This window comes from Oryza brachyantha, chromosome 6, assembly GCF_000231095.2.
Source record: "Oryza brachyantha chromosome 6, ObraRS2, whole genome shotgun sequence".
Lineage (NCBI taxonomy): Eukaryota > Viridiplantae > Streptophyta > Magnoliopsida > Poales > Poaceae > Oryza > Oryza brachyantha.
In genome coordinates, this window is record NC_023168.2 from 15,152,235 (window position 1) to 15,168,125 (window position 15,891).

The 15,891-nt window shown below is 36.1% G+C and overlaps 1 protein-coding gene across 1 annotated transcript; it reads right to left on the minus strand.

Annotated features, from left to right (window-relative positions):
* Positions 1–3,399: 3,399 nt before the first annotated feature.
* Positions 3,400–10,174, minus strand: LOC102701085 (ent-sandaracopimaradiene 3-hydroxylase-like). The gene is made up of 7 exons (XM_006656113.3): positions 10,042–10,174; positions 6,342–6,502; positions 5,418–5,576; positions 5,171–5,311; positions 4,769–5,023; positions 4,488–4,655; positions 3,400–4,095 (listed from the first exon to the last, which is right to left on the minus strand). The coding sequence occupies exons 1-7, from the start codon at positions 10,142–10,144 to the stop codon at positions 3,583–3,585; spliced, it is 1,500 nt and encodes a 499-aa protein (XP_006656176.2). The 5' UTR covers positions 10,145–10,174; the 3' UTR covers positions 3,400–3,582.
* Between the last annotated feature and the right edge of the window lie 5,717 nt (positions 10,175–15,891).

A 15,891-nucleotide genomic window follows, 5' to 3' on the forward strand; every position in this document is an offset into this window, starting at 1 on the left:
GACATATGGCATAATTTACTTAGTAGGAAATATATGAAGAATCAAATAATCACACAAGTTCAGAGAAAACCGGGGGACTTCACCTTTGAGCAAAGCCTATAAAAGTTGAAGACATGTTTTTAAGTATGAGAACTTTTGTGATTAAGAATGGAAAACGTGTTAGTTTTTGGGAGGATAGGAGGATTGATAATGATTCTTTTGTAGAGCAGTATCTGTCTCTATATAACATTGTTTTCAAGAAAAATGCATCCATAGCAACTGTGTTTAATTCTGTCTCATTAAATATATATATGTTTTTGAAGAGCCTGAGTGAGTCAACATATCTTTTTATTGAATAATCTGGTTATTAAAATTGTGCATATATATATTTGTTGATTTGGTTTGGAGCCTAAGTAGGCATTATCAAATTTTGGTACATAGGTATATTTTTGCAAAATTGGGCAAGACCAAATTATGCTTGGTTAGGAGGCAAAATTGACCATCTCAACTATTTGACTTATTTTTCACACATACATATATACACACACAACATACACATATATACACGTACATATATCAAGTGGACGTGGCTCAAGTAAATTACATGTGGCAAAATTTGTTTATCCGTATTTAAATTCTAGATTTGATATACGTGCTTATATTGACGATAGATTATTTATTAGTGATAGACGATGTATCCATCTATAACTATGTCCATCTATAACTATGTGCTCGACCACGGTGATTCCATCCATTTCGAGATACATGTAGTTTAGTAGTGGGAGGTGTTTACTGGGGTAGGATATATATACGTGACTTATATAGGGGTAATGTACGAGAGGGAATGTATCAACTATATTCATGGAAAAACTATACAATGTGACTATGACTGGCAGTCAAACAACGTAACCTAAATTGACTAGTCAGTCATGCTGTGCGCAGCACTGCAGGTTGCGGTCCATGCCAAGACGAACACTTTTATACTCCCTCCGTCCGTAAATATTTGACGTCGCTTTTTTTATATACGTTTAATCATTTGTCTTATTTAATTTTTTTAAAAAATATGTAAATCTATATATATGCATAAAAATATACTTAACAATAAGTGAAATGATAAAAAAATAATTAATAATTTTGAAATTTTTTTAATAAAACGAATGGTCAAACTTGCATAAAAAATCAACGGTGTCAAACATTTAGGGACGGAGGTAGTATGTTGCACGTTTTTCTCTCTAAATTATACTGAGTACTTAGCTCGCCAACTGCCACCATTTTTTTTTCTTGTTTCTATACTTTATAAGCTAAAATTTAAATTCTCAACTTTACATTCAGAGTTGATTCAAGATTTTTCATCGAAGTTTATTTTCCAGCCTAGCCTTTTAGAGTGCTAAGAATACACTTATAAAATTTTTACTCATAATTTTTTATTTTATAAATATAACGGTTGATTTCTTTCATAAAAAAAAGACAAACAATCACTTCGCATGTCAGTGAGTCCAAATGACCAGCACACAGATTTGCAAAAACTAGGCTCAGCTGGTGTGTTTTGTTCAAACCATGTGTTACTGCTCAGGAGAAAGTCCATAACATGTGCGTTAACACGATTGAATAAGCTGAAAGTAGTCGTGTTGAATGATCTACCTCAGAAACTAAATTTTCTATAGGTTACGTCAATTTTGTTCATTGTATTTTTCATATATCGGCCATTTGCGATGGTCTACCTGCAGGAATATTTTAGGTCTCATCGTATTGACAATTCCGTATAAGCATATACTGAAATTTAAATTGATTGATTTAATTTATTTAGTTTGGAAATACTATAATATGCATAGATGAGTCATACATAATACTCTAATAAAAATAAATATTTATTTATCGTTTATACTTTAATAGAAAATTATAGGAAATATTAATTTAAAAAACCATGTCGTTGTCAATAACAACAAAGACTATAAACTGAGGGAGTATATGACTTGGTGTTTCTTTTGAGTTAATTACTCTCAACTCGTAGAGATAAATGTCGACGTCAAGATCATTAATTGTTCACATGTTAGCGACCATGTCGTTTTTTTTATGCTTAATCTTGACTTTTGACTTTCAAGTTAATTTTAGAGTTTTTTATCGCACTTTGTTTTCTAGCTTTTGCTTTTAAATTACTAAAACACTCATATATTTATAAATTATTTTTTATTTACAAATATTTTGTTTTGCTTTTTCTTTCTCTCTCAAAAAAGAGGGAAAACAAACGAGGACCACCAACCATAACGAACTATATTCTTCGTGTGATAGGCTTCTAGCTAGCTGTCTGTTTCAAATACGTGATTCAACGAGTCACGTGAGAACATGTATAATAATAGACTACAAGTCAGCTTTAAACATATTTTAAAAAGGCAAAAGATGTGATAAAAGACTATCACAGACCCTAAGATAACATGTGTGTATGACATGTGTGACTAGATATTAAGTGTAATATATGTTTTGTAGTTAACTATTAGATGAATTGATTATTAGAATGACTACAGATGTTAGTAGTTAGCTATGCTATTAAACTTGTTGTGAGATCTATTTCCTAATTAAGCTTCTTAAAGGACAACTTGTAAAAATATATTTCTAAAAGGGTCAAGGGGCAGGCCGGGAATTTTTTGAATTGTAAATTTTATTTATTAAAATAATTTGCAAATTTAATTCTGTGTTTCAGAAAATCAGAAAACTAACATACCGCAACATACCGCCATCCTCTAGGAGGGCGAAAAGATGACGTGACAAACGACCACTCAGCCGCAAGGGAGGACCGAGAATTTTGCAATTGAACTGAAAATTTTTCGATTAAACCACGGTTTCATACATATATGTATAACATATGCAATTGTTTAATCACAAGTACTATCTTGGCTCACTCTCGTAGGAGTATATTTCTTCCTATGTGAGGATTTGAACTCCGGTCTCTCAGACAAAAGAGGGAGACGGTGACCACTGAGCCAAGAAAATATTTGTGATTAAAAAATTTAATACATTATAATATATGTATCAAATCACTGTTAAATCGCAAAATTCCCGCGCGGCAAGATGAATTTCACATATAGTCCCTTGCCGCCGGCAATGGGCTAAATATAAAATTCGTCGTGCCGCCGTTTTCGGCCGTCCCTCGCGGTCGAGTGGTTGTTTGCCACATCACCTTTTTGCCTTCTTAGAGGGCGGCTGGAGGTTAGTTTTAGGATATTTTGAAATACAAAATTAATTTATAGATTATTTAATAAATAAAATTCAAAATTCAAAAAAATCGGCAGGCCGGCAGGGGAAGATCGTTCTCCTCCGTGGCCGTGGGTTTTGGTTGGGGGCTAGAGGATGCGGGAGTGGGCTAGACTGATGGGCTTGGCCCAGATTGGCTCAGCCTACTTCTAAAATTTCTTTTTTTTTCCCTTTTATTTATCGATAACTCCATTTTGACATAGCAAAGTCGAAAACGAAACGAAATTATCTCAAATTATAAATACAAACAGAAACAAAATACAAACTTCTGAGTAGTTTTTGGGTGTTACGTACAGCGTGGTTATTGCTAGTATGGATCATCACTGAACGTTCCATGCAGCTAGCAGCTCGAGATCACACCCTTCCTCTGGGCTCGAGGCGGACGTGCAGCGGCTCAAGCTTCAGGGCGGTGAACTGCATCGTGTCCTCCTTGCCGCCGTCGCCCTCCCGCAGCGCCCACCGGAACTCCTGCACGAAGCGCGCGGCGGCGACGGACACGATGGTCGCCGCCTGCAGGCTCCCCGCGCAGGTCCGCTTCCCGGCGCCGAACGCCAGCGTCTTGTACCTGTCCGCCACCTCGAAGCCCTCGCCGAGGAACCTCTCCGGGAGCCACTCCTCCGGCGAGTCCCACGCCCCGCCGTCCATGTGGCAGGCGTACACGTTGATCATCATCCGGGTGCCCGCGGGGACGTCGTAGCCGGCGAGCGTGGTGTCGTCGTGGACGAACCTCGGGGGCAGCACCGGCACCGGGGAGTGGAGCCGCAGCGTCTCGTGGAGGACGGCGTTGAGGTACGGCAGCCGCGGCAGGTCGTCCTCGGCGACGGCCCGGCCGCCGCAGACCTCTTGGATCTCTTGGTGAAGCCGCTCCTGACCGGGATGCATGCGCCGAGAGCACATATTCAGTATCATTTTTTAAAACATTATTAAAAATGGAACTATTTCTCAACGCCACGTAGGTATAACACTATATGCGTGGCGTCTCAGATGGGGTTGATTGGTCTAACTCCACGTACGCTAACCTCACCTCGGTGTATTTTATATCCCAATCGATCCTAGGTCAGCGCCACACAATGATCGTGGCGCCAAGCTGTTATACCTCGGCGAGAAATTGGTCCATTTTTCGATAGTGTTTCTAAATGAGTTTATTTGTATTTTTTTTTCGCAAAAAACTGAAATGTGAAAAATTGTCGTATACGCTGAAATGCACAAGACATAAAGTAAAGATATATCAACTGTAGTAACAGTCAATTAGTTCTTGCCTGTTTGTCTGGGTTCTTGGCAATCTCATACAAAACCCATTCTGTTGTCACCAGGACAGTGTCCGCAGAAGCAAGGATGGACTCCCACAGAAACAGCATCAGCTGGTGGTCATCTGTCAGCAGTGTGCTGTTCTTTTCCAGCAAGAAATCCATGTAGCATATCCTTGCCTGCATGTACGCAAATTAAAGTAGTAGTTCTTCAGAAAACACTGGCTAGTTTTTCAATACTTTTGCTTCTTGGATATAAAAAAATGATTAGAAACTTGTCATGTGGCACCTACCTCTCCGCGTGCAATTCTCTCCTTCTGCCTCTTGATCAATGCGTGCATCACGGCGTCTCGTCTTGCCTGTGCTGTAAACAGTGTCGTTTCGAAGCTCTTGTTTGGAAGCCAGCTGAGGTAGGGGAAGTACTCCCTCCAGTCTGCCATGACTGCACACATCATCATGTCATGCACAAGGACGTGGAAGAGTTCGTCCTTGGGTACGTCCCTCCCAAACTCTTCCACGTACACTGAACTCACATCCTCACCTAGACTCTGAAAATTGCAGCGACACTCATGGTCAGTAGATTTGTTGGTTCATAAAATTAAATCGTGTTCAGTGCTGCTAATTAATTACTCTGAAATTGAAACAATTGTGATCATTTGTTGAGTTCCAAGAAGTTCAGAGGCATTGATGCAAACCTGGGTCAAGGACAATCCGAATAGCTCAGTAATGTAAACTTCTCTGAAGTTCAGAGGGGAATGTGGGTCATCAGTAACCAATTTATGCAATGTTCTTATCACGCTACTGATCATCTTCTCTCTTGTATCACGAAACTGTTTCTGAAATAATTTATGCAATCATTGCATTGTTAGAGCTTGCTTAACTGAGTGTGCCTGGTATATATCCAAAAAACCTCTAATAAAGAAGACTAGTTGAGATTTGTACCTGTGCATTAAAACCCAACATGCCCATCATAATGTTACGTTTCGCCATTTTCTGGAAGTCATTATAGTCGCTGGCAGCAACAATACGGTTATCAGTTAGCACCGACATGGCTTTAGGCCAATTTCGAGTAGATATGGATGAGAATTTTTCAACCATCGCCTGGAAAAGTGACGTATACTATAAGTTCTTGTTATTGCTACTAATTCTATAGTATCATATGCGATAATATTTCCTGAGTTACAGTGCAATATAACATAATTTCAAGCATAAGCTCATATTAGATAATATTTCCCGAGGTGTTATAGTGCAATACAAGAATAAGAAAACAACACCTATTTATATGCAATCTTATGTAAAAACAGTAATCCATCTAAATTTTGTCCTAACGTCCACCTAAGCAAATCTATTAAACGAAAGTTTTATTTGGAAGACTTCGACGTATTGAAGATAAATGTTGGATACAACTGAGGAGCTTAGTATTGACTATCTATATTATATTTTAAAAGAGGATAGAGATGGTGAAGGTCAATCTACCACCTTATCTATCCTTCGTGTAATCCTTAATTAATCTTTCTAATATTACAGAAACTGTTAAATCTATATGGATAGTAATATAAAAAATAAATTTAAGGTGAATAGTCCCTATAAACGCCGATCATGGAAAATATATTTTCATTTATTTATGATAATATGATAAGGTAGTATGTTTTATCCGTAGCAAAGTATGAACATTCAGCTAGAATTACGAGAACACTCTACAGTTGAACACAGACAGTAGAGCGCTCGGAAATAGCTCATATGCCTACGGTGCAGTTGACCAATAAATACATGAAAAGTTGCCACACATGTCCAAAGTACAGGAGAAAAAAATGTACACAATAGTAAGTAACAAGAAATGCTGAAAAAGGATAGCTCGTGTGTTACCTCCTTGGCTACTTCAGTTGAATTGAGCACAACTACCGAAAAAACTCCGGTCTTTATAGTGTAGATTGGCCCATAAGTTTTGGACCATTTTGCAAAGGTGTGATGAGGCTTCGTTTCATTCAATTGATGCAGATTTCCAATAATGGGTAAGCCAGGGATAGCTGCATTACAAAGAATTAATCATTAAGCCCTTTGTAGTGGAGTACAATTTAAAATGAGTTTGTTTGGTAAGCCTTCTCTGCATAAATGAAAAAAAAACCCTAACGATTCATGCGATATAATTAACATTTACTGATTCCAGCTATATCCTTTTCTTGTGTCATTTTGTCATTAAGATTGTGCTAGCTATGAACATATGGAATAAACTTAATTACTAAAATAAGTGAGGTATTAGGATACTGGTATAGCCTTTATTGTATGATACTTCGTCCGTTTCATAACGTAAAATGTTTGATTTTTTTTATTACAATGTTTGACCATTTGTTTTATTTAAAAAATTATGAAAATATTATTTATTTTGCTTGTGACTTACTTTATTGTCAAAAGAACTTTAAGCACGATTTGTCATTTTTTATATTTGTACTAAATTTTTAAATAAGACGAATGGTCAAACTTAAAAAATATTAAATATCTTATAGTATAAATTATAAAACGGAGGTAGCAGTAGATATCTCGTATTTCTTATATTGCTCCTCTAATTGAGGATCTAATGTACCTAACTTGGCTATATATAAATATAGTCACCGTTACGCCCACTCCAAATAGGGTGTGATCGAGGTGTTCCCTGTAATCTCTCTACATGGTTTCACACTCCTGGTCTTCTTCTTGGTTTCATTCTTCTACTATTAGCCATAGCGACGCTGCCACCCCTTCACTAGTGCCATCCCTAACTCTCTGACGTGGCAAACTTTCGCCTCCTAATTTCTCTTAACTAAAGGGGTGATTGCTTGGGCGACATATTTATAAATAAAAAATAATTTATAAATAAAGATTTTATGTACATGTTCTAAAGCGATTTAAAAACCAAAACTAAAAATAAACTATGCTGCAAAATCTTAAAATTAACTCTAAATTTAATATTGAAAATTTAAATTTTGGCTTATAAGTATAAACGAAAGTGAAAAGATGAGGATGTAAAAATATCCATTGGATGTATAGATCAAAAGAATATTCTTCTCAACACACACAGGTACAGCTGGGTCAACAAATAACCACATATCTGAAAGGTTCTATGGTAAGTACTTCCATTTTGCAAGTTAATAATTTTTAAACGATGTTACTTTAAAACATAACTCAAACAAAGTTATTTAAATATGGCTCTTAATCAACGAAATAGATGTCTGACGAAAAATACAGCATGTACGTGCAAATCGGTGCCAATTTAACCTGAACAAAACCCGTTGTACAAAAAGAACAAATTTGGACGCGTTTTGGGACTGATTTAAGTTTCCAAAGGTCTGTTGATAGTCAACCCATTATCTTTTGCTTCCTCCATCACTAAATGTTTGACGTTATTATCTTTTCTATACACGTTTGACAAATCATCTTATTAAAAAAATTACATAACTATTAATTATTTTTATTTCATTTTATCTATTGTTAAATATATTTTTATGCATATATAGCTTTACACATTTTAAAAAAAATTAAATAAGATGAATAGTCAAACGTGTATAAAAAAGTCAACGGCGTCAAACATCCAGAGATGAACGGAGTATAACGGAAGCTTTATTGACCCCCGAGTCAATTATATTATTATGATATAATTTATCTACTGTTATTTTCAGCATCTGTATAACTAAGATGCATATGACTAGTAGTTATCAAATTAACAAGAAAAAAAAGAAGAATCACATGAAAACAAATATGATTCCGTGGGAATCTACAACCACAAGGGATCTTCATGGTCAAACTCCACCGAATCAACGTTGAGAATTCCAAAAATTCTCTATCATACGACGTCTCTAAGAAGGGAATGACCTGCGTACCTTACAAAGTTTTTTTTTTGATCCGACTACCTTACAAGATACAAAGTTGGTCTCGTTGTTTATATTTTCTAGATAAATTTAATCCATGTTCAGAATGAACCAACGTATGATATAATATATGCCTATTTTCAAATAGAGAGTAAATAAGATGTTGGGAGAACATCGCTCTGCAACAGTAACAGAGGAATAACACTCACTATATTGCTCTTATATATTGATAATAATTCAATCAAGACTATTCTACGTCAATAACCTTTGATATTCCCTCTGTTTTAACCTACATGTTGTTCTAGTTTTGTCCTGAGTCATTTTTTGTATTTTTAACATAAAATTTCTTGAAATTCTTATAGCTCAACATCACAAGATTCATGTTTTGGATTCACCATGATACATAATTTCATAACATATAGTATGCGTGTTGTTAAACACAGGAAGTAGCAAATTCAAATTCGGTTTTTAACCTTGCAACTCTTTCTTAAATGCAAGCCATCTTAATATTTTAAACTTTTATTACCTTTTCATCTTGTCTTTTCATTTATTATTACAAATATATACTATGCCTCTTAAATAACTCAATCTTTTGACTTAGTCTGAGGAAGGCACAATCCCTATTTTTTATAAAGTTATGTCATTCTCCCTTGACTCATGACGCCGCATCACCTCAATTATTTTTAGTCTTGAAATGAAACATCAAGGTTACAAATTAAGCCACATCAACTCAACTGTTTTTAGCTTTAGGATAAATACATCAAGGATGTAAATTAAACCATACTATCGTAATTGTTTTTAGGCTTAGGATGATATATCAAGGATGTAAATTGCATCTCTTCACATCACCTCAATTGTTTTTAACCTTTGTATGATTCATCGAGAGTGTAAATTGCATATCTTTTCCCAAAAGACACACTATACAACCCAACCATTTATAACCTATGGATATAAATAAAGGCACAAAAATATATAAACATGTGAAAAATTAGTATAGTAGGTAAAATTTTTTTTTAGAATTCATATCTACTATATTATCACACAGTTCTCCCGTAGCAATGCTTGGGAGAACCATCTAGTTATTACTATAGAAAAGACTACTTTTTTTCAATGGACGTTAGTGTTCTCCTAGACGGTAGCCTACACCATGTATACTACTCCCTCTGTCCCTAAATGTTTGACGCCGTTAACTTTTTTTATATGCGTTTGACCATTCGTCTTATTTAAAAAAAATTATAAAATATGTAAAGCTCTATATATGCATAAAAGTATACTTAACAATAAATAAAATGATATGAAAATAATTAATAATTATATATATTTTTAAAATAAGACGAATGGTCAAACGCGCATAAAAAGGTCAACGGCGTCAAATATTTAGGGACGGAGGTAGTAGATAATAGGTTATCGTTTATTTTATGACCTAGAAAGTGAATTATACCGTCAACCATCTAGGTCAGTTAAAGACGGTCATAGATTGTCTAGACCCACCAAGTAAATAACGTCGAGGTGAATAAATAGATGCTATCTAAAGTCTAAACAATGCTCTAGCCTATGTACCAATGGACTACTAGGATACACAAATTTTATTATATGCTAGCTTAGCTCAACTCACGAGATAAAGACAATCTTCCACTTTTAGATTAGTATAACTCCTTCATGCGTAGTAATTTTTAATGTGAAACAATTCCAACAACACCAAAAGATGTCCGGCGGCCTGTTACCAGGAGGCGCGTTGGAGCGGTTCTTGGGCTGCGCCACGGCGACGAGCCCCCCGACGGCCGCCGCCACGACCCCTCCCGCACCGGCTGCGAGCAACGACTCCATATTATCGATTGCCTGCCACTGGGAGATGTAATATTTGCCCACTTGTCTGAACCAAATGTCCGCTTTAGTGTTTATTTATAAAGCGAGCCAGGGAGAGGGAGGCCGGCTGCCCGGCGAAGATGGAGGGAACGTGCCAGGGAAAGCAGGCAGGGCGTCTTCGTCGTCCTCCGTCGTACGTCGCTGCACTGCACGACACCACGAGCTTGGACTATTTGGTCTCTTTTGACATTTTTGCTACAATTAGCAAATGGGGAGGGTACGTGGGGCCCACGGATGCTAGATTCCCGTTTACTCCAATTAGCAAATGAGTAGTTTCTTTTTTTTTCTTTCAAAAACATCGTATCGAATTTTTGGACATCTAAATGGAGTATTAAACATAGATAAAATAATAAAAACTAATTACACAGTTATGGGAGAAATCGTGTGACGAATCTTTTGTGACTAATTAATGCATGATTAGTCATAAGTGTTACAGTAACCAACATGTGCCAATGACAGATTAATTAGGCTCAAAAATGTTTGTCTCACGGTTTTCAAACGAGCTTTGAAATTCATTTTTTATTCGTATTCAAAAACCCATCCTGACATCCAGCCAAACGTTCGATGTTATCACCAAAATTTATGTTTTTGCAAACTAAACACATTCATGCTCCGACCGACGTGGGGACGTACTTAGGCCGCGTTCCATATATATGAGGGTGATAAGTTAACTTATCCGGCGTGAAAAACATAATAATTGGTTAGTACATAATTAATTAATTATTAATTATTATAAAATATAAAATATATTCATATGATTTTTTAAATTCCTATAGAACATTTTTGTCAAAAATACATCGTTTGGTAGCTCGAGAAATATGTATGCGGAAAATAAGAGGTTAAGTTAACTTACTAGCGCTGATGAACGCGGCCTTAGTAAGCACGGTTAATGCTGCGGTCAGTTCCCGTGCACAGGGGCCGCGTTCGCCGTGTAGTGAGATGACAGATTATTACATGATTAATTAATTATTAATTATAAAAGAATAAAATAGATAATATGATTTTGTAAGTAAAGTTTTATAGATTTTTTTAAAAAAAATACACCGTTTAATAATTTAGAAAGCGTAAGCGAAAAAAACTAGGGAATATGAGGGTAATTAACGGGCAACCGAATGCGGCCAGGATCTGATTACAGGGCCGTTTTTGACTGGTAATTATGACAAAAAACACAAAATATATAATGTAATATAAATAAAGAACACATGATAATACAAAAGAGATATGCAGGTAGCTATACCGCATACAAAACACATGTATTTTAAGCAGTGATGCTATTATAGAACTAGAAGTCTAGCTAAATAATTAGATACAAAAATTAGACAGATAAAATGAGAAAGAAATTCTCTACCTTCCAGTTAATAACTACTACATTCATCCTTAAAAATAGCATTTTGTCTAAATGCATAGGCAGAAAATTGTTATATTTTAGAACAGAGATATACTATCATTTTAGAAATTTAAAATTAAAGTGTGAACAGACAAATTATACATATGGATTGAAGTTTAATTAATAAACAAAATATTACTCACCAACTTATATAGACAATATACATAATTATTATATTCTTAAATTAAAATACAATAACATAATACTACCTTATGAAATTCATATTGTAAGACTTTCTAACCTTGTCTAAATTCGCTAATTGATTAATGTATATATATATATATATGTCTAAATTATTAGCAACCATATAAATATAAGTAAAGACAGAAAGTCTTGCATCGAAATGGAGAGAGTAATAGGCTGCGCCCTGCTTTGAACGGTTCATTCATGTCTATACATACCCCTAACTTTGTTTTGTTGCTTTTCTTTATTTTATTTTATTTTATTTTATTTTATTTTAGTAGAGACTAGAGGACGGGATGTCGTTGTTCAAACGTGCTACCTTAATGACCCTCATTTCCTCTTCTCCGCTTGACCAAACTACCAAGTGCAAAAATAAGCTAACCGGGCAGCCATATTTCCTTGGTATATCAGTATTGGTTATTTTTAATTTTTTATCCGATTTTGACTTTTTTCTATATTATATTTCTACATGGACTCTCCCTCCGTTCTATTTATTTTTTTTCATGCCAACTTTTAGATATTTATAAAACTTTTTTATACTTGGATTATTTTTTCTTTTTAATTAATATGGGAAATTTTAGCCTTTCTATTTCTATGGAAATTCCAGCTTTTTTATCTGCTAGAGTTAATGTGGGGGAGTACTTGGACATATTTCTTGTTTTTCCATGCGTAGTTGCGTACACTAGATACGAACAATAATACTCTTCCTATTTTTTATTTGACGCCATTGATTTTAATTTATGTACATTGTCCGTCTTATTTTAAATTTTTATGTAGATATACACATTATAAGTCATACTTGATATACCATGGGTAACAAATCAAAGATAAAAAAATAATAATTATGTAAACATTTTAAATAAGACATGGTCAAAAGTAGATCTAAAAATTAATGACTTTAAAAAATTGAGGGAGTAATTGACTATGACAGACAGTCAAACAACGTAACGAAACTAGCACTCTGTCTTTTTGTTTTACTTATACTTAGAAGTTAAAATTAAATTTTTAACCTTAAATTTAGAGTTAATTTTGAGGTTTTCATCTAAGTTTAGTTTCCAGAATCAATTTTTTATCGCTAAGAATACACATATAAAAATTTTATTCATAAAATACTTTTTATGTAAATATATCATTTGGATTTTCTAGGAAAGAACCCAAACAATTACCCCGTAATCACTCATGCTGCTTGCAGGTTGCGTTCCATTACTGCCAAAAGGATTGTCCTGATATATATAGCATCTTTTTTCAAATGTCGTGAGTCCAATGCAACAGGATGTTCTGGAATTTGGAAACCAGAGTCTTCCTAGCAACCATCAGCTGCCTCAGCTGGTGTATTATTGTTCAAAGTTCAAACCATGTGTGCAAGTGCAACTGCTCAGGAAAAAGTTCATAATATGTGCGTTAAACACTTCAATCAGACGAAAGCAATCGTGTTGAAATATTGTCGGAGATATGGACCCAGGTTATCCCCTGAGCAGTTGGCGCGTGGTAATTGTGGGCCCAGGAACTCCCAAGCCTAGGAGGCAAAGGGGGTCGGGCCCTAGGAAGCGCGCGCCCTCGGGGCCCTGGCCCAGAAGGCTGGCCAGCCGAACGGAGGGGTCGAGGCACTCCTGACCCCTCGGTGAACGGCTTACGCATCACGGGACCCACTATGAGGTGGACCTAGCCTTGGCACCCAACCAAGGCATTTAATGTGATGAGAGGGGACCCGAAGCGTGCGTCGACTGCATGATGGGCGTGGACGTGCGCTTGCGCCGTATTACATGCCGCATAGGGGCACATGCGCCCCCTGTTCATTTCTTGTAGAAAAATAGGCGAAAAGGGGACAAGTGCCCCTGACAGGGCGGCGACGTCCCTAGCACCACATGATAGTCTGATCCTACTTCGTCGTCGTCGCATTTAATGCGGCGGACAGTAGTGGAGAAGAGAGGGCGGCTGCCCTGCTCACACCGTTGGGTCCAAGTGGTCGCTGATCCCAAGGTCTAGACGCTGACCGATGGGACCGGGCAAGAGAGGCATGGTTGCCCCCTCCGCCAACCTTCTGACTAATGCGAGCGGGTAAAGAGGACACGACCGTCCACTACACCTACCCACTGACGGATAGGACCGGACGAGAGTAGTTTGACGCCAGCAAACTGCCACAGCGTCGACCAAGTACGATGATGGGCTACAAGCCGTAGCGTAATAATAGCCCATGCCTCGGTAGTTGGTAAGACTATGGCGTTTGTGGTGTCTCCTTGCTACTATAAATGGAGGCCATGCCCAACCGTTAGAGGGGATGGACCAGAGAAGACATAGCATAACTTTTCCTCAGAGGCTTGTATGCATTTATCCACGTAGTGCTCAAGCAACAGGAGTAGAGTGTTACGCCTCTCGGCGGCACGAACCTGTATAATTCCTCTTGGTTGCATTCTTATTCACGAGGCTTCCTTGGACTCAACCCTGCACCCTTGGGCCAAACACACAAAAGGGGTTCACCGGACTGCTGCTCGAGGAGCTCAGACTCCGACAAATATGATCTATCTACTTGTGGAATATTGTACAATGAACACGTACAGCCAAGTATACACACTGTCATTGAGTTGGAAACGCTACCGTAAGGATGAAACCTGATCGAAACTTACCAGATTCTAGACTAATTTTTGGGAACATAAATCACCGGTCGGTTTTTTTTTTCAAAAATATCAGAAATCGAGACAAATTTGGATTTTTTTTTCTCAAAAATAGAAACCGACACAGTAAAGGCATAATCCATCAGAAATCGGAACCAGCAAAAAACAATAATGATTTTTTTCTCGAAATTTCAATAGGCTCATATGCCATAAATACATAATATCAGCTCAAATGTCTCAACCTACTTTAGCAAGTAAACATGAAGTCCTCAATTAGTCAATATATATACAGATAGACGCTTTACTTTGTAATGACTTATGTGTACTTTAATTACTTCGTGACATGATATGTGAACTTTATAATAATCAGTAAAATTCTATACTTTATTGAGATAAATTATTGACAAAGTGAACTATGAACATGGAATGCAATCCTTATGATATAAAGGCCATGTTCGTTTCCCCTCTTCGTAACCCTAGATTCCCTTGTTTTTCGCATGCACGAATCCCAAACTGCTAAATGATGTGTTTTTTTCAAAAAAAATTAGGAAGGTTGCTTTAAAAATTCAAATTAATCTATTTTTCTAATTTTCATAGTTAATAATTAATTAATCATGTACTAATTTATTACTATGTTTTTTGTGCCGGTTAACAAGCAAGTTGCCAAACGCAGCCAAAGTGGTATTGTTAGTTGCTAAAGTTTGGATTTTTGATCTGTTTTTTAGAAAAAAAAAATAATGCAATGAGTTTGCGCTATCATATTCGCTTCGTTTCATATTCGCTCTATTTTCATATTTGATAACATTCAATTTATTTTTGTATCCAAGGTTTCCAATTTAGATTTCGATTCAAAAAGATTTGGAAATAAAAACAAAAACATAAAAGTGGTTTCCGTCCATTTTCGATTCGTTTTCGTCGCTAGGTAGAGACTAGCTGAGATGTTCGCCTTTTGGCACTTTAGCAGCATGATGTATTTTTTTTTTTTTTTGGTGGCAAGCACATGGTTATACCCACCTTGAGATATTTTATAAATGACCGTAAAGTTATTTTATAGCAGTTTATCGTGCTCTTTTTTACCTCTTTGAGTGGTAGGAGCTCTTGGTTAATCTTGAACATTCAATTTTAGCTTTTTATTTTAATCAACATAAAAGATCCTGCACCTCATTAATTTATTATGGCCAAATAATTAAAGTACTAGTATAGTAATCACCTTTTCTCGCTAATCGTGCATGCATGCATGCATACTATGAAAATAATAATAACATCAGGCACATTAATTCCATAGAGCAATATTAGGCAAAGTTTTGATGGACCAACGTGTCAGTTCACACTGAAATTTTCATTTATACATATTGCTGGAAATAGTGGAAGGTTGGAATCTCTCGTTACCCAAAGGATTCAAACTTAACAGAAAATTTATTATAAATACTTTTTTATTTGAAGCCAAATAGATATGAACGAATTTGGAGACTAGATTCTGTTGAATCAAAAATAAAATAAAATTACCAATGTAAACATTTTAAATA

Bases quoted from the DNA above. Each gene is read 5' to 3' on its own strand.
- LOC102701085 (XM_006656113.3), bottom strand. From the start codon at position 10,144: ATGGAGTCGTTGCTCGCAGCCGGTGCGGGAGGGGTCGTGGCGGCGGCC. The intron at 5,577-6,341 runs GTAACACACGAG...TCACTTTTCCAG, and splicing joins CAACTGAAGTAGCCAAGGAG to GCGATGGTTGAAAAATTCTC. The intron at 4,096-4,487 runs GCAAGAACTAAT...CATCCCGGTCAG, and splicing joins CCAAGAACCCAGACAAACAG to GAGCGGCTTCACCAAGAGAT.